The 17,093-nt window shown below is 56.7% G+C and overlaps 1 protein-coding gene across 8 annotated transcripts in view; it reads left to right on the plus strand.

Annotated features, from left to right (window-relative positions):
* Positions 1 to 7,078: 7,078 nt before the first annotated feature.
* The window catches only part of LONRF3 (LON peptidase N-terminal domain and ring finger 3), a 51,708-nt gene continuing 41,693 nt past the window's right edge, over positions 7,079 to 17,093 (plus strand). For 6 of the 8 annotated variants that reach the window (XR_006213589.1, XM_042975244.1, XM_042975246.1 and 3 more), the window contains exons 1-3: positions 7,601 to 8,411; positions 12,214 to 12,332; positions 16,024 to 16,146. Coding sequence is in view for 7 of the 8 variants with exons in the window: in XM_042975244.1 (XP_042831178.1) it covers positions 8,108 to 8,411; positions 12,214 to 12,332; positions 16,024 to 16,146 (546 nt within the window). In the remaining variant the exon portion in view is untranslated. Of the gene's footprint in view, positions 7,424 to 7,600; positions 8,412 to 12,213; positions 12,333 to 16,023; positions 16,147 to 17,093 lie in introns of those variants that run through there. The other 2 variants (XM_042975249.1, XM_042975247.1) reach the window with 2 other exon arrangements.

The following is a 17,093-nucleotide window of genomic DNA, read 5'->3' on the forward strand; positions in this document are numbered from 1 at the left end:
GTGACCTGAGCCAGAGTTGGATGCTGGTTCCTTCTTGAAGCCAATGCCCATAAAGGCTACCTCGTAGTGAGTATTTAACTTGGGCTAGGTTCTGTGGTAAGATTTGAGACATACGATCTCGTTTATACATCATCATAGTAATCTTATGAGCTAGGTTCGATTATAAGCATCATACCCATTTTTCAGATGGAAGAACTAAGGCAGGCTCAAAGAGGTTAAGTCGCTTGCACAACATCAAACAGCTAGATTTTGAATCCAGGTGCTTTGAGTTTAAGATTCAAACCCTAATTCTAACATCTCTCAGTTCTGCCAAAGTTTTCAGATAAGAACACTGTCAACAGTGGAAAGCAACCCACAGAATGCGAGAAGTGGGAGAAAAAAATTGCAACTCACACATCTGATAAAGGATTAATACCCTGAATAGAGAGAGAGCTCTTAAAACTCAACAACAAAACAACAGACGACCCGACCTAAAAAAAAAAAAAATGGGCAAAGGACTTGAATAGACACTTCTCCGAAGAAGACATCCGGATGGCCAACTGGCATATGAAAAAGTGCTCAAATCACTCATCATCAGGGAAATGCAAATCAAAACCAGAATGAGATGCCACCTCACACCCACGAGGATGGCTTTTATAAAAAGAAAACAACAGAGAATGACAAGCGTTGACGAGGATATGGAGAAACGGGAACCCTTATGTGTTGCTGGCGGGAAGGTGAAACGGTACCAGCCACCGTGGGAAACGATATGGTGGTTCCTCAACAAAAGTAGAAGGAGAATGACCAGCCAGTCGCCACACAAGCCAGCAATTCTCCTTCTGGGTGTACATCCAAAAGAAGTGAAAGCAGGGTCTAGAAGGGAGATTTGTATACTCACGTGTATAACAGTACCGTTTGCAACAGTCAAAACGTGGAAAGGACAGAAATCCTGACGCAGGCTACAACACGAATGAACACTGAGGACGTGATACTAAGTGAAGTCAGCCAGCCAGAAAAAGACAAATACTGTATGACTCCACCGATCTGAAGTATCTGGAGTTGTCGGATTCAAAGAGACAGAGAGTAGAATAGTGGATACCGGGGGCTGGAGAGCATCGGGAAGGGTGGGCTGCTCTTTAACGGGTGCTGAGTTTGGGGTTCGCAAGATGAAAACGTTTCTGGAGGAAAGTTTCTGGGAAGGAAACACCTCTACTCCGAAGGCAGTCAGCACATATTTTACTCGCAACAGTCGGCAGATGGCTGCGGGTCCCTTCTGTTCCCAGCAATCACATCGCGACTAACTGCACTGTGCATTTTCCATCCCTGGTAGCTAAGCCCAACAGTGACGCGGGGCATCGTTATTAATAGGTGAAGGACACACAAAGAGGGAGGGGAAGTGGCTTGGGCTGAGTCACACGGCAAAGTTAGAACTCCGAGCTCCCAGGCACTCACCTCGCTCGCCCACACACCTGGCAGCCGCGGAGACTTGCTCCTTTTTGTACCCTGGGCGACCAACTCTGGCCAACCAAGTGGGTCTGATTTGTCTTGCAGAGAAATGAAGCAGAATCTTCCTTGGGATGGTATCTGGTGATCTTTCTGTTTCCACCGGTTGGCAGGAAAACAGAGACCCCCACCACTTGCTGAATGACCTTGAACAACACATCATTGGAAGTCTCCGGGCCCTCAGTGTTTCCCTTCAGTAGAATGTAGGCAAGAATTATTGTGACCCAGCACCCCGGAGAGAAACTCGGGATGAGCCAGGGAGAGAAGGGTTGGGGTGCACTGACCAATCCATTCTGCACTATCCTTTACATGGATGGACCCCCCAGCCTGGCTGAGCATCAGAATCACATGGGTAATAGAAATTCCTGGGCCTCGGCCAGCCCAGCTTATTTCTACTCCTTTTCTCCAGCCGTGTGGCCCCTACCGTGAAGGGAACCCCCTCGAGTTGAGAATTGAGGTGGTCCTTAATTTCCCCGGTTAAATAAATCCTCTCCAGCTGGGCTCAAGGGCACCTTCTCAATGAGCTGGGAAGCAGTGGAGTCTGTCTCCTTTGAGCTCCCGCTTAGACTCACTGATCCCCCGATTTTGGCATCTCACCTACCGCCGGTTACTTTTCCTTAAACCTTTGCCTCCCGTTTCCTCAGTTAGCTACGGGAGCACAAGCATCGCGCCATATCCTTCTACTACTGTCCACAAATGCCAGCTCCAGTAAGCACCCAGTGTATGTTCAATAAATATTTGTTGAACTGCAAATCGTCGTAATTCGGAAACCCGAAGTAGCTTCCTCCTCATCTGGGGAGACGTTCTGTCTCGAAGCTTTCTGCTCACACGGAAAGAAGGTTCGACAAAGAGACAGGAGCCCTCGCTTGCAATCCTGGCTGTGCCGCAGACTGCCACCGTGACCCACAGCAAGTCACCCGCTTCCGCTAGCCCTCAGTTCCCTTGTGTGCGAAGCCAGGGCTGATCTGTCAAGTTTTTACACTTTCAGTTTTTGGCTCTGGGTTTTGGCTACTCTGGATCTGCAAGGGGCCTTTTTCCTGTCGGTGCCATTGATGCCCGCGATGCCTTTTTTCTCCCCTGTAAGGACTGCCTAATTGATGGGTCACCCCCAGTTTATCAAAGGAGAAACTCAAGAAAAGAGTAAGTGCGTGCTTTGGCCAAGCTTCCATGCGTAGCGTGTGTGTGTGTGTGTGTGTGTGTGTGTGTAGAGTTGTATAGTCAACTCTTAATTATCTGCGTGCCCGCCGTCTCCTCTCTGAGTGACCCAGGGCAAAGGCATGACCTCCTGGGTGGATGTCCTCTTGTCCCTCTGCACTCTCCCACCCAGGGCCAAAATGTCCACTGCCACGTTCAGTAAGATCTGTTCAAATACTGTCCTTTGAGGAGGAGGTGAAAGATATGAGACACTAGTCTTGCTCTCGTGGAACCTTCCAGTCTGTCTAGGGAGCTGGATGCGTGAAGGGAGTACCCGGGAGCCCAGTGCTGCTTTGCTACCTCTCCAGTGCCTACAACAGGGCCTGGTATAGAGCAGATGCTCGGCAGATATGTAAAAATAGGTGGACATTGCCACGGTTTTCACACTTTTTATTTTAAAGACGGAAAAGCCTGTCTTCAATAAAATTCTATTCAATGAAATTCTAACCCAAAGCTCACAACGAAACAGACAGACAGATGGACGGGTGCGGTGCTGCCCTGGTGGAGGGAGCTAGGGCAAGAGCCTGCCAGCTGTCTCCTCTGGGCCCCAGAGAGGTTTCCCAGCGCCCAGTTGGAAAACTCACTGTAGGCAGTTGGAAAGGAGGTGCAGCTCAACCCTTCCTCTTCTTCCTGGTTAACCTTAGCCACACTGGGTGGGTGGGGGTGGGGGGTGGGGCCTAGCAAAATAAATGGAGGTTTGGAGAACCAGGGGCTCCAAAGGGAATACTTGCATCTGAAAACATGTTGTCAATCTCTTCTGTCCCCTCCTTCTAGGAACTCTAATTAGTAAAAACAGAGGGGAGGAAGTTTTGAGTAGGAGACCTCTGAGTTGGTCCACAAATGTATATCGAGGTAATATTTATTTGTGTTTTAAGTTTATTTATTTGTTTTGGGGGGGGGTGGGACAGCATGAGTGGGGGAGGGGCAGAAAGAGAGGGAGAGAGAGAATCCCAGACACGTTCCGCACCGTCAGCGGAGAGCCCGTTGCGGGGTTCAAACTCACGAACCTTGAGATCATGACCCGAGCCGAAAGCAAGAGTCGGATGCTTAACCGAATGAGTCACCCAGGTGCCCCGTATTTGTTTACTTTAAATAAAGAAGGAAAGAAAGCCACTGTGGTAATTCCAGCATTCCATAGAAGCCCATTTCAAAGTGTTGTCCTACAGGCGGTCCTGTGATTTGCAAATACAATGGAAAACTCTCATGGAGTCTGTCTGGCCAGTGAGATGGCGCTGCCCCCCCTTTTTTTTTTTTTTTTTTTTTTTTGCACCAGCACACCCTGCATCACCCTGGCAGCTATTAACGTTCCTGGTCAAGTTTCTAATCAACTTTGGGCACACACAGATGCCAAGGGGGCTACCCGGTGAGAGCACCTCTCCCCCATGCCTGCAGGACCCCTGCCTGCTGCCTGACTTGGCCTTCTTATCCCTCCAACCCCGATGGGCAAGGGAGGGAAACCAACCCAGGGGATACTTACTTGTCAAGGTGGTCCAGGGAGCAAGGCACATCTCAGTTCTGCATCAGGAAGACAATTGGCAGTAACCGACATCGATTTTAAAATTTGTCAGGGGTGCCTGGATGGCTCAGTTGGTGGAGCGCTGGACTCTTGATTTTGGCTCAGGTCATGATCCCGAGGTCATGGGATTGAGCCCCACCTCGGGCTCCACACTCAGCTCGGAGTCTGCTTAAGACTCTCTCTCTCTCTCTCTCTCTCTCTCTCCCCCCCGCCCCCACGCTCATGCTCTCTCTCTAAAAAAAAAAAAAAATTTAAATTAAACTTGTCAAAGGGATAAAGATCTTGAATTAAGAAGTTTTCATCATGATTCATCTCACGACCCTTTCATAGAAATCTCATTACCTGCCCCTCAGCCTGTCCCTCCTCACAGGTATCAGAAGGGGCAGACAGAGAATTAATGCTGGGGACCCTGCTATAGACTGAAAGTGTTGGTCCCTTCCCCATTCATATGCTGAAACCAAATCCCCCTTGTGATGGTATTTGGAAGTGGGGCCCTGGAATTAGTGTCCTTATAAAAGAGATCCTGGAGGGATCCCTCACCTTCCACCGTTTGAGGACACAGCCAGAATATGGCTGTCTACGAACCAGGAAGGGAGCCCTCGCCAGACACTAAGTCTGCTGGAGCCTTGATCTTGGTCTTGTTCAGCCTCCAGAAGTGTGACAAATAAATTTGTTTCTTATAAGTCACCCGATCTATAGTGTTTTCTTATGGAGACCGGAATGGACTGTGGGCCCATTCAACAGCTGGGGAAATCGAAGGGTGAAAAAGAGCTTCCCTTAGTAGGTTACAGGGAGCCCCAGCTTCTCCTCCACTGCCTGGCATGGCCATCTCCTCCCTTCTTGGCCAGTCCCCTGACTTCCAGATCTTCCAAATCTAGCTCAGGCCTGACCCTGATGAACAGGACAGCGGACTAGCCACCCCTGCCCTTTCACTACTACTGCTGACTTCACCCCCTTGTCCAGGTCAACGCCCCCCCACCCCCACCCCAGCATCTGGACTAATCTTGCACTTAAGTAGTTGAGTTGGTATCGTGAAATCCAGTCTTGGGTTAGAACCCACTGAGGGTGAGAGCTCCAAGGAGCCTTGGAGATCAGGAGAAACTAAGGCCTCGGTGGAGGACTTGCCTAAAGTCTCATAGCAAGTCATGGCAAAGCCAGGGCTACAAGCCAAGTTTTCCTATGAGCGCCTTATGCCTTACTGGCTACATCCTGAGTTCCTTGGTTTCTTTTCTTGGTCTCTTTCTCCTCTGTCCCAGTGTCCCTTCTCCCCTCTGACCCTCTCCCCAGGCCTGTCTCGCCAGAGGGAAGCTCTAGAAATCGCAGCACCACAAGGGACCCGTCCTTTGGGACCTTAGCGTTGACTCAATGGGGAGATTAACGATCTAAAGAGACACACGCCCCCGACGGAGCCTGTGGTCCCCAGCTCTGAAACATGACTTGATCGCGACCAAGATCATCCCTGGCATTTGTTCAGAACCCAGAGCGACGCCTCCCAGGGTTTAGGTCATTTGCCCAAGGTCACTCAGCTAAGAAGCGGCCACAGCAGGAGCCAACTGCAGGTGTTCAGGCCCTGGGGCGGCGCTCCGCCCCTGCACGGCCCCAGGAGCCCACAGGCCCTGGAGGATGACCTAGCCAGAGGCAAGCCCAGCCCCCGCCTCCCTGCTCGCCGCCGCGGGACCGAGGGGGAAGTGCGTTACTCCCTTAGGGCTCCAAGCCCGTTTATTTGTGCGTGGGGCTCCCGTCCGAAGTGTGAGGGTGGGAGCCCGAGCGGCTCACACCGGCCTCCTGGAGGTGAGCGCGGCGCCCCCACGGGCCGCCTAGCCACGGTGAGCCGAGCCCCGCGGCCTGCGCGCAGCCCTCCCGTCCCGCGCAGCGCCCCCACCCCGTGACGCGCGGAGGTCGGAACTCGGCACTCGGGAGCCGCGAACCTCGAGGCAGCTCGGGCCGCCGCGAGTTTCCCCGGAGGAGCGCTCTCCGTTCCTGGCCCGCCGGCCGTTCTCCCACGCCCCCCGGGTACCCACCGACACCGGAGGGCCGAGTCCTCGTGGCCGCGCCCGGCCGGCCGGCCGGCCGGCGGGACCCCCCTACCCACCCCCGGGGCCCGGGGCGTCTCCGGCGCTGAGCGAAGGGAGAGGCGAGGAGCGGGGCACGCAGGGCGCCTCCCTCGGGCCTCGGCCGGCGAGCGCATCTTCCTGGCGGCGCGTCCCTCGGCGCTCAGCGAGCGCCACCCAACTTCTGCGCCCGCCGGGTGCGCTGCTCCGCGTGGCTCCCAGCACAGGGGACCGAGCGGCCTCGGATGTCCACACTCACTCCCTTTGGGGGGGTGGCTCCCCGAGAAGGCGGATAGGGACCCCGAATGCCAGCAGCCGGGACGGGGCTCCCAGGGCTCGCGAGTCGCGGCCGGGACGGAGGTGAGGGGCGTGGGCTTCCCGGGGACCCTTCCAACACGCTTCCCTCCGCAGACCTCAGCCGTAGCCCGTAGGCGCGAGAGCCTGCAGCGTCTCCACAGACCTGGCGGACTGCGCACCTCGGGGTACCTGCTTCTCCACCGAAGGGTTGGGGGAGGGGCCCGCTAGCGCGCGGCCGGCAGAGGGGACCTGTTTGCTGGCGGGTTTGGAGGTGGGATGGGGTAGGGTTTGGAGACCGAGAAGCCTGAGACAAGACTTTGGGTTTTTTCCCTCCCTCTCTTCCGAAAAGGAACCACACTGCGAGGGGAAAAATAAGGCGGAGTGTAAACACAAACAACCTCAAAAACGAGCCAAGAAAAGCGAAGCCAAAAGAAGCAAGCGCAACACTGTTACAAAACTGTCTGGTTTTGTAACAATTTCCCTGCCGCCGGCCAATGAGCGGCGTGGCGGCGCGTCACGTGGTGCTGTTTTATATAACACTTTGCTGAGACAAGACAGTTATTAGGCGGCGCGCGGCGGCCGGCCGAGAGCTCGTGGAGGCGCGGCAGCGACCGGCGCGCGGTAGCGCGCGGCTGAGGCCACTCCGATCGGCAGAGGCAGCTCCGATTCCCAGCAGCCCTCGCTCTCTGTTCCGAGTCCCCGGCCCCTAGACGCCTCGTCCCCTCACGCCTGCTTCTCTATCCCTATGGATTCACTTCAGACTGGACAGATGCTGAGCTTGCCCGCCGAGCTCGGCAGCGACAACTTAGAACTGGCGGAGCCGGCGGCATCGGCGGCCCGCGGAGACACGGAGCCCCACCCGGAGGCGGCCACAGAAGGCCCCGCACCTTTAGACGCTCCGGAGCCGGGGCCGGAGTCGGGGCCCGAGCCGGGGCTGGAGTCGGGGCCGGAGTCGTGGCCGGAGTCGTGGCCGGAGTCGGGGCCGGAGCCGGAGCCGGAGCCGGGGCCGGGGCCGGGGCCGGAGTCGGGGCCGGAGCCGGGGCTGGAGTCGGGACCGGAGCCGGGGCCGGAGTCGGAGTCGGGACCGGAGCCGGGGCCGGAGTCGGAGCCGGGGCCCGAGCGGGAGTCGGGGCCGCCTCCTAAGACTTCGACGCCGGAGTGCAAAGTCCTGCTCACGAAGGCTGACGCCCTGGCGTCTGGGGGGCGCCTCCGGGAAGCCCTCGAGGTGTACCGCCAGCTCTCCGAACGGCAGCAGCTGGTGGCCGAGCAGCTGGAGCAGCTGGTGCGGTGCCTGGCGGAGAAAGTCCCGCAAGGCGGGGCTCCGGCGCTGGCGCCCCCGGACGGGAGCGGTGCGGCGAGCCGCGAGGCGGCGGCCGAAGAGGCAGGGGCGCCAACCGCCGCCGAGGCTACCGAGGTGTGGGACGGCTTCAAGTGCCGGAAGTGCCACGGCTTTCTGTCAGACCCCGTGTCCTTGTCGTGCGGCCACACCTTTTGTAAACTCTGCCTGGAACGCGGGCGGGCGGCCGACCGGCGGTGTGCGCTGTGCGGGGTCAAGCTCCCGGCCTTGATGGTGGCCGGCGGCAAGGCGCGCCCGGCCCCCCAGCGGGACGGGCAGCAGGCGGCGGCGGCGACGACGACGACGACAACGACGACAACGACAACGACGCCGCAGCCGCCACCCGCGGCGCCACCGCCGCCGCCGCCGCCGCCGCCGCCGCCGCTGCGGGTCAACGTGGTGCTCAGTGGCCTCCTGGGCAAGTTGTTCCCAGGCCCGGCGCGGGCGTCGCAGCTCCGGCACGAGGGCAACCAGCTGTACCGCGAGCACCAGGTGGAGGCGGCGCTGCTCAAGTACAACGAGGCGGTTCGGCTAGGTGAGCCCCCCGCGGGGCCGGGCGGCGGGGAGGCGGGGCGGGGGTTGCTCGGAGGACCCGAGGGGAGGGGGCGCCGGGGGGCGGGGCCGAGGGGGGCGCGACGGGGGGCGGGCCGCGCCGGAGGCCCCCGGGCCGGGGTGGGGGAGGGGGCGTCTGGAGTCCGGTCTCTGACTCTGCCTCGGTCGCTACCGAGGCATCGTTTTTTTTTTACTCTGTGTCCCTGCCCGTGTCTCTGTCGCTCTTTGTCTTTCTCCGTGGCGCCTCGTAGCTTTCATTCCTGCGCCTGCCAGTCGGCTTTCGCTCGGTGTCCCTGTTTCTGGGTCTCCCTCGCTGGTCCCCTCGTGGTTTTGGCCCTCTGTCACGTGCGCGGGACCGCCGCGGCCGCCCGGCCCCGCTCTCCCTCCGCACGCCGGGGTCCCTCGGACACCTGCCCGCCCCTCCCCTGCCGGCGGAGGAACTTCGCACCCTCCTCGCGCTCCCGCCGGGGCCGCGACGTTCGCTCGGCGCCCGCGGCCGCCCCGCTCCCCGCCCGGCCCCGGGGCGGCCGCCGCGGCGGGAGTTGGCCCTTCCGGGGCCGCGGCTCCCGGTGGGGTGGGTCCGGCGTGGAATTAGGTCAGGAGAGCACTGGTTGCATAAGGGCCGCGAGCGGCCCGGGCCGGGCGGCCCCTCCTCCGCGCGGGCGGGCGGGATTGTGTAACGGCTGAGGTAACCGAAGTGGGCCACGCTCGCCTCGGAAACCATCCCGCGAGCGTGTGCGGGGGGGAGGGGAGCGCTCGCGCCCCGCTGCCCTGTGACTCATTGTCACCGCTTCCTATCACAGGATCCTCGGCCGAAATAGATGCCCCCCCCTCCCCGCCCGCAGCCCGCGCGCCCTCGCCGCGAACCCCTATCCCGTCGGCCCGGCGGGAGACCCGGCCGTCAACTGCGCGGGGATCCCCGGGACCGCGCGCCCGCTACGGAGGGGGCACGCCTCGGACCCGCTGCCGCGCGGCCCGAGGAGCCGCGGCTGCGCTTAGCGGCTTCAAGGGCAACGTGGGAAGCCTCACGGCCGGGCGCCAGAGCTCCCACGCGAAGCGGCTCCCCTCCTCCCGTCCCGCCGCTCGCCCCGGTCCCCTCCGTGTCCGGACCCAGGAAGTGGCCGCAGAGCCGCGGGCCGGGTAGTGCCCAGCTCGGGCCGGCCGCCAGGAGCTCGGCCGGCCGGCGGGGCGCGGTGTCTGGCGAAGCGTGCCGGGGAGGAGGCGGCAGGGCCGGGCAGGCAGGGCTCTGGGATCCGGGGGTGCCCTGAGCCCGACTCCCGACGGGCGGAGGAGAGGGGTGGGCTCGAGTCTCCACGTGTTGAATCTCCACCCGAGATTGCAACAGGTAATGGGGGGGGGGGAGGAGGAGGAGGAGGAACGGAGGGCTGGCTGGGCTAGGCTGGCACCCGAGGGAGAGAGGGACCCCCGCCCCCACCCCCATGCATATCCTGTGGCCTGGGAAAGCGCACTTTGAGTCTCCTCCGGGCTGGCGAGTGCTGCAGAACAAAAGGGAAGCGTCGACTGCAAACTCTGTAACGTCTTGAGAGCAAGTAGAGAGCACTCAGGCAAGCCCTCTGCACGGCCCCCGTGGGGGGGGGGGTGGACCCCCAGGGGAAGGACCCCCACAGAACCCTCCCAGCAGCTGCAGCTGGAGCTCGTCCCTGGGTCCAAGCAGGAGGTCCCTTAAACCCAGATCTCCAAGGGAGGTTTCATTCCTTTTATTTTAACTTTTATTTATTTACTTATTTATTTATTTTGAGAGAGAGACAGAGAGAGGGAATCCTAAGCAGGCCCTGTGCAGAGTCCAGACTCAGGGCTCGATCCCATGAACCGTGAGTCCTGACCTGAGCAGAAATCCAGACTCAGATGCTTAACCGACTGAGCCACCCAGGTGCCCCTCAAATTTTTATTTAAATTCCAGTTAGTTGGGGCTCCTGGGTGGCTGAGTCGGTTAAGCATCCGACTCTTGATTTTCGCTCAGGTCAGGATCTCACAGTTTCATGGGTTCAAGCCCCACTTTGGGCTCTGTGCACTGACCACCGGGAGCCTGCTTGGAATTCTCACTCTCTTCTCTCTCTGCCCCTTCCCTGCTTGTGCTCTCTGTGTCTCTCTGAAAATAAATAAACTTTTCAAAAACTAAATTCCAATTAGTTACAGCACATACAGTGCAATATTGGTTTCAGGAGTAGAATTCAGTGATTCATCACTTACATACTACAGCCTTACCCTATTAAGGGGCCTCCCCAGCAGGCAAGTATCCATGTGCTGAGAGGTGGCCAGTGTCTCGTTTTTTCTAAGTACCGCACACCCTTCAGAAAAAGAAAACATGCCCCCCACCCTAGCTTCAAAGCTTCAGCGTCTAACTAGCCGTATGACTTGGAGCGGATGCCTTCCCCTCCCTGGGCTTGATTTTCCTCTTCTGAAGAATGGGTTGGTTGAGCCAGGTGATCTCTAAAGGCCTGTCCAGCCCTGGCGTTTAGTGATTCAAAGTGTTAGTGAGAGAGGGGCGCCTGAGTGGCTCAGTCGGTTAAGCATCTGACTCTGGATTTCTGCTCAGGTCAGGACTCACGGTTCATGGGATCGAGCCCTGAGTCTGGACTCTGTACAGGGCCTGCTTAGGATTCCCTCTCTCTGTCTCTCTGCCTCTCAAAATAAATAAATAAACGTTAAAATAAAAGGAATGAAACCTCCCTTGGAGATCTGGGTTTAAGGGACCTCCTGCTTGGACCCAGGGACTGAGCTCCAGCTGCAGCTGCCAGATCGGGCTCTGTGGGGGTCCTCCCCCCCCCCCCGCCGGGGGGTCCACCACCACCCCCGCGGGGGCTGTGTCTCAGTCTGTTAAGCATGATCTCATGGGTCCTGAGATCGAGCCCCATGTTGGGCTCTGCACTGACAGCACAGAGCCTGCTTGGGATTCTCTCTCTCCCTCTCTCTCTCTCTCTCACTGCTCCTTCCCCGCTAGTGTTCTCTCTCAAAATAAATAAATAAACGTTAAAAAAAAAAAAGATTCAAAGTGTGAGTGAGGACCAAGCTTGCTTTATTCCCAGCAGCCTTGTTTACGTTCACGCACATGTGGCCATCTGTAAAGAAAGGATGGAACCTCGCAAGTGCATTCAGAGAAATTTCGTATGTGTGGGACTTTGTAGACAGAGATGTTGCTAATGTCACTAGAAGACTAACCTGGACTTGCCTTTCTGGTGGGTAGGATGGGAGTCACATCTGGCCACCTCCCCTTCTCCCTGCCCTGGCCTGTTTCTTCGTGGGGATCCTCACTCCGAAGCCAGGCTTACAGTTAGCCGTACATAGCCACGAAGGAGGGCGGCTAGGGTTTCCTCTATGTCAGAGCCACTAATGCACCCACAGGCCCTCTAAGGAACCACCTGAGAGAGGAGCAAACGTGACTTCTTCCTAGTTGGGGAAGCTCAGACCCAGAGCGGCTGGGGGTGTGTGGCAGGCAGGGCAATATTCGGGCTGGACATCGGGATCCCCCGTAGAAAAATCCTAGGGGCGCCTGGGTGGCCCGGTCGGTCGAGTGTCTTGATTTTGACTCAAGTCATGATCTCACGGTTCATGGGATCGAGCCCTGCGTCTCTTGGGATTCTCTCTCTTCCCCCCCCCCCCCGCCCTTCCCCCACTCACACTCTCTCAGAATGAATACATTAACTTTTAACAAACTTCCCAGATAACTTGCCGTTTGCTAAGATCCATCCTCATACAGGACTTAATTATGTGTTTGTGCTGGGACCATTAATGAGAGCTTTTTTTTCCCCCCCTCATTTTGGCAGCTCCAAACGACCACTTGCTTTATAGCAACCGGTCTCAAATTTATTTCACCTTGGAGTCTCACGAGGACGCACTGCATGATGCAGAAATAGCATGTAAGCTCCGCCCAATGGGTTTTAAGGTGAGTGGGATGGGAGGGCTGGGAATGGGTTGTACTATAGACAGGAAATGGCAGGAAGAGCTGCCTCCCTGGGAGTTTGGGTCACTAGAGCTCAAGCAGAGCAGGGAAGAGGCTTTGCAAAGGAGCTGGGGGTCCCTTGGCAAAGGGTGACTCAAGAGTCTGCAAGGGAACCGGATTCTTCCCCAGCTTACTTACTCACCTGATGGCCTGCCAAGCAGCCTGGGCTCTGTTCAGAACTTGTCCAGAACTCTTCAGAGCATGGACTTAGCGGTCAGACCACCTGAGTTTCTGTTATGTCCCAGTTCTGCTACTTTTACCAGCCGTGTGGCCTGGGCAAGCTACTTAACCTCTCTGGGCCTTCTCTCCTCGTCTGTACAACAGGGGGATATTCAAAGCACCCACTTCAAAGGGTTAATCGCGAGGATTACACGAGCTTATACATGTAGGGTGCTTAGAACGATGCCTGGCCCGTAGCATTATGTGTCCAATCATCATTTTCCAGGGACAGTAGAGAGGAGCATGAGCCAAGTATGGCTGGCTGGTTGTGTCATTTCCAGTCCTTAATATAATCGCCTGCTGGTGGCCCTAAACGTCTGGGTCACATTGGATGGGTAGGGAGAAAGCCGGGTTAGGCATCTCTCAGGATTCTAGGATGCGAAGCATCACTTTCTGCGTCTCGGGCCTCAGGACCGGTCCTTAGCCACACGTCAATATTTTGTTTGGGAGACTAGGTTCAGGCCCGAGCTCTACTGCTTGCAAGCCAAGTGACCGTGGGGAAGTCGCTTCACTCTCTGGCCCCCAAGTGTCCTTGGTGGCAAAGCGCAGCTATTACTAGTCACCCTGATCGCCTCCTGGGGATGTGGTGAGGGTCAGCCAAGGGGCCATGCTGGGAGCGCTACCACTTGCCCGGCCTTGGTGCAGTGCTGTCTCGACGCGAGCCCCGGGACGCCTTCTTCCGAACCCCAACTTAGCCGGGTCCTGATCTGTGATCCCTTATCTGAATCCCGTGGGGCCAGAAGCGTTCAGAGTCCAGAATGTTTCTGATTGCAGAAAGACCATATACTACGTGGCTCCCTCGGCGAGCTCTGGACAGCGCTCCGCGATCACACACGCTAATATTTCTGCAGTACATTAGATGAGAATTCGTGAGAATTCACACTAAGCGACTGTAATGCAGTCCATATCACTGTAGCCTGGGTTTTGCCACACCTGATGACTTTTGACGGCAGGAAAACTGTGGCTTATCAGACTGTTTCTGGAACTAGGACGCTCAGCTCAGGCATTTGTGGACGTGCATACGGAGCCATTAGGGTCCGAGTGAATCCCGTATGTTCTTTGATGAGAAGGTTTTCGTGGGGGGTGGGGTGGGGGGTGGAGTAGCATATTCTCTTTCCCAAGGAACAGATTTTAAAAGTCGCCGGTGTCTTGACCCAAAGGAGCCTCGGTGAGAGCATTTCACACTTCACAGCAGGGGCAGGTCAGCCAGCTGCCTGGGGGTAAGAGGAGTCCTCTTGCAGCTTCTTGCACCCCCACCCTCACCCTAGGGGATGCGGTGGGAAGCAGGGCTGAGAAGCGGTGGACCGTTTGAGATGAACTGGGAAAAGTGACTTCCTCAGTGAAATCAGGGTTGACGGAAGCAGTGAACGGGAGTTTCGTTTCCCCCCAACTGCTGGCGTAAGCAGAGCGCCAAAGCCAGAGAACGAACTGTCTTGGGGGCTGAGAGAAGATTTGAGTGGATGCATACCATTCAAAACCAGCTCATACCCCGATTTGCATATTTCCCACCCTTTCTTTCTTTCTTTCTCTCTTTTTTTTTTGAAGTTTGTTTATTTTCAGAGAGAGCGCGAGCAAGCAGGGGAGGGGCAGAAAGAGAGGGAGAGAGAGTATTCCAAGCTGGCTCTGCACTGGTAGCTCAGAACCCCGTGCCGGTCTCGAACTCACAAACTGGGAGGTTGTGACCCGAGCCGAAACCGAGAGTCGGATGCTTCACCAACTGAAGCACCCGGGTGCCCCATTCCCGCCATTTCTCTGTGCGGTGCCCCTAGGGCAGGGGCATCTCCCGCAGCCCTTTTCCAGCCAACCCAGCCAGGCGCAGTGGTACTCAGCATACCCTGCTTGTGGAACGCTCTCGGTGGGCCGGGCTGGCTGCCCTGAACAGGTGGCGTGTCTGGGTTGCTATTGGGTATGATCGGAGGGGTCCCAGAGGCCTCTCCAGTCCCCCAACACTTATCGCCTCTATCCGCCCTGAAATGTCAGGCAAGCCTTTCTCCAGGGGGCCCCTGGTAAGCACTGCTGGGAGGAGCAGCGAGGGAAGCCATCGATACCCAAGTATCAGCCGAAATTAGGCCCCAGGAGTGGGGCGGGGGACACGGGGGGAGGTCCCCGAGAGGATTGGAGCAGAGGCCACTGCTCAAGAAGGCAGATCCCTGCCGGCGCCTGGAGCCAGGCTGGAGCCAGAGGGCACCTCACCAGGGCCTGTAGAGGCATGTTAGGGGAAGCTGGGAGTGCCCAGCAGCTGCAACCTGGATCATCTCCTTCTCTAAGTTAGACTCAGGGTCAGCCATGGGGGCAAGGGAGTGGGGAGCAGGCCCCCGAGGGGCACCCTAGATGACTCGGGAGCAATGCCCTCCCGGCCAAGTTTCAAGGGCCACCTGTCCCAAGGCACAGAGAGAGTATAGCCCTCTTCCCACCTCTTTTCTCGTTCCTGCCTCTTCCCCCAGAATGCTCGTCTGCTCCCTCTAGAGTTTCTTTGCCAGGGCAGTTGGGCGGGGACCCCGAGGAGCCCTAAAACTTTTTATACTTTTTAAAGATGGGGTGAGGGAACAGAAGTGAGCTGAGCCTACAGGACGGAAAGCATTTGCTTGGTCCCTGGTCGGCCCTCTGAAGGGAAATCTGCTTTATGGGGAAGAGCATTCTGGGCGTCGTGACCACGGTTCTAGTTGCTTTGCCACTAACTACCTTGACGTCTTGGAGAGGCCATGTCCCTTCCCTTGGGCCTCTTCTGAAAGATGATCAGCAAGTATGGGTGGTCACTCAGCAGCCAAATGTGAACTAGATCTCTGCTTGATGGGCTAGTGAATAGAAAGGCATATTGGAACGGGTCTTAAAAGCTGGCTAGTAGGTGCTTAAAAGATGAGGGTTCTTGCTGCATTTGGTGATCCCTCCAATACAACAGTGGGGCAGCAGGAAGGTCGTATGGCACAGGGATTAAGAGATTGGACTTTGGTATCAGTCGGACCCAGACTTAAACCCTGATTCCACAGTTTGCCTTCTGTGTTACTTTGGGCATGTCACTTTTCTGGGTCTCAGTTTTATTTTCTGTAAAATGGGCTTCAGACCATTTGTCTACATGTATAGGACTGTAGATAAGGCGGTTCTTTTTTTTTTTTTTTTTAAGTTTTTATTTACTTATTTTGAGAGAGAGAGAATAAGCAGGAGAGAGGCAGAGAGAGAGGGGGACAGAGGATCCGAAGCAGGCTCTGCCCGATGTGGGGCTCCAACTCAGGAACCATGAGATCATGACCTGAGCCGAAGTCAGATGCTTAACCGACTGAGCCACCCAGGAGCCCCGACAAGAGATAGTCCTTCTAAGCCCCTTCACACAGTAGCAAATACTCACGAAACATTTAGCCAGTGTCAAGAAGTCAATAGATAAATAAGAACAGGATTGAATGCCGATGTTTTCTTCCAGGCACACTTCAGAAAAGCACAGGCCTTGGCCACCTTAGGCAAGGTGGAGGAAGCACTAAGGGAGTTTCTATATTGTGTGTCCCTCGATGGAAAGAACAAAAGAGCAAGATCTGAAGCCCAAAGGGTGAGTTGAGATGGTATCAGATCCAGCTGCCCAGCGGGCTCCCACTTGTCTGTCTTGTCCAGGGAGGGAGTGAGGGAACTACCCTCCCTGGCATTTAGGGCCCTCAGTGGGTGGCTCCCTTGGTTAAGGGGGCAGGAAGGAGACACAAGTGCCAATCGATTGCTTAGAAACACACCGTCCTCTTGGCGTGTGCAATCAGTCTGAGCAGTTCCTGCATTTTTGTAGGAGGCTCTGAGGCATGTTCTTGCTTCTTAAACTCAGGGTCTGAGCTGTGAGTGGGAAAACCACACCAAACCAAATCAAGCCAGAGAAGTTAACAGGGGGATGGAAGATTCTGGAGATTCTGGCTGTTGACCAGAGGTCAGGGGTGTGGGGCTGCCTGCGGTTGTAGAACTTTGCTTTGGCTGAGTCACGGCCTCACCGGACACACAGGACAGCCAGCTCCTCACCAGGAATGTTGGTCACCATCTCCCCTGCTATATGCAGAACTCTAGCCTTCAGCCTTTGCTAGAAATAGAACACACACACTGTCTCACAGATGTAAGTCAGGGACCATTACGGTATAATGCAAGCAGCCATTCCGACGCTTGAGTGCCAGGAGAATGTGGCTGGTGTGTGTGTGTGTGTGTGTGTGTGTGTGTGTGTGTTTAATTCATGAGATGTTTGCACTGGTGAAGGGCTCAAGGGTCCTCAGTTCATGGACGTCAGTGCTTACTGTTCTGCAGTGTGCTTTCAGACTGTGTGGCCAACTGGCCTAGAAGTTGGATGCTGACAGACAGTGGTCGCCTCTGCCCTCCTTGTGCCCGTCCCCCTGTTCACCACCTGTCTCCAGTGCCCCCGCCCCGGTGAGGTTTGGCAGAGCCGTGGACGAAGAAAGGGAGCAAGGGACAGGACTGGTTTCTGAAGGCTCGGGAAAGGAATCTTTAGCAAAATCAGTGAACTAGGGG

The sequence above is a fragment of the Panthera tigris genome, chromosome X (assembly GCF_018350195.1).
Source record: "Panthera tigris isolate Pti1 chromosome X, P.tigris_Pti1_mat1.1, whole genome shotgun sequence".
Classification (NCBI taxonomy): domain Eukaryota; kingdom Metazoa; phylum Chordata; class Mammalia; order Carnivora; family Felidae; genus Panthera; species Panthera tigris.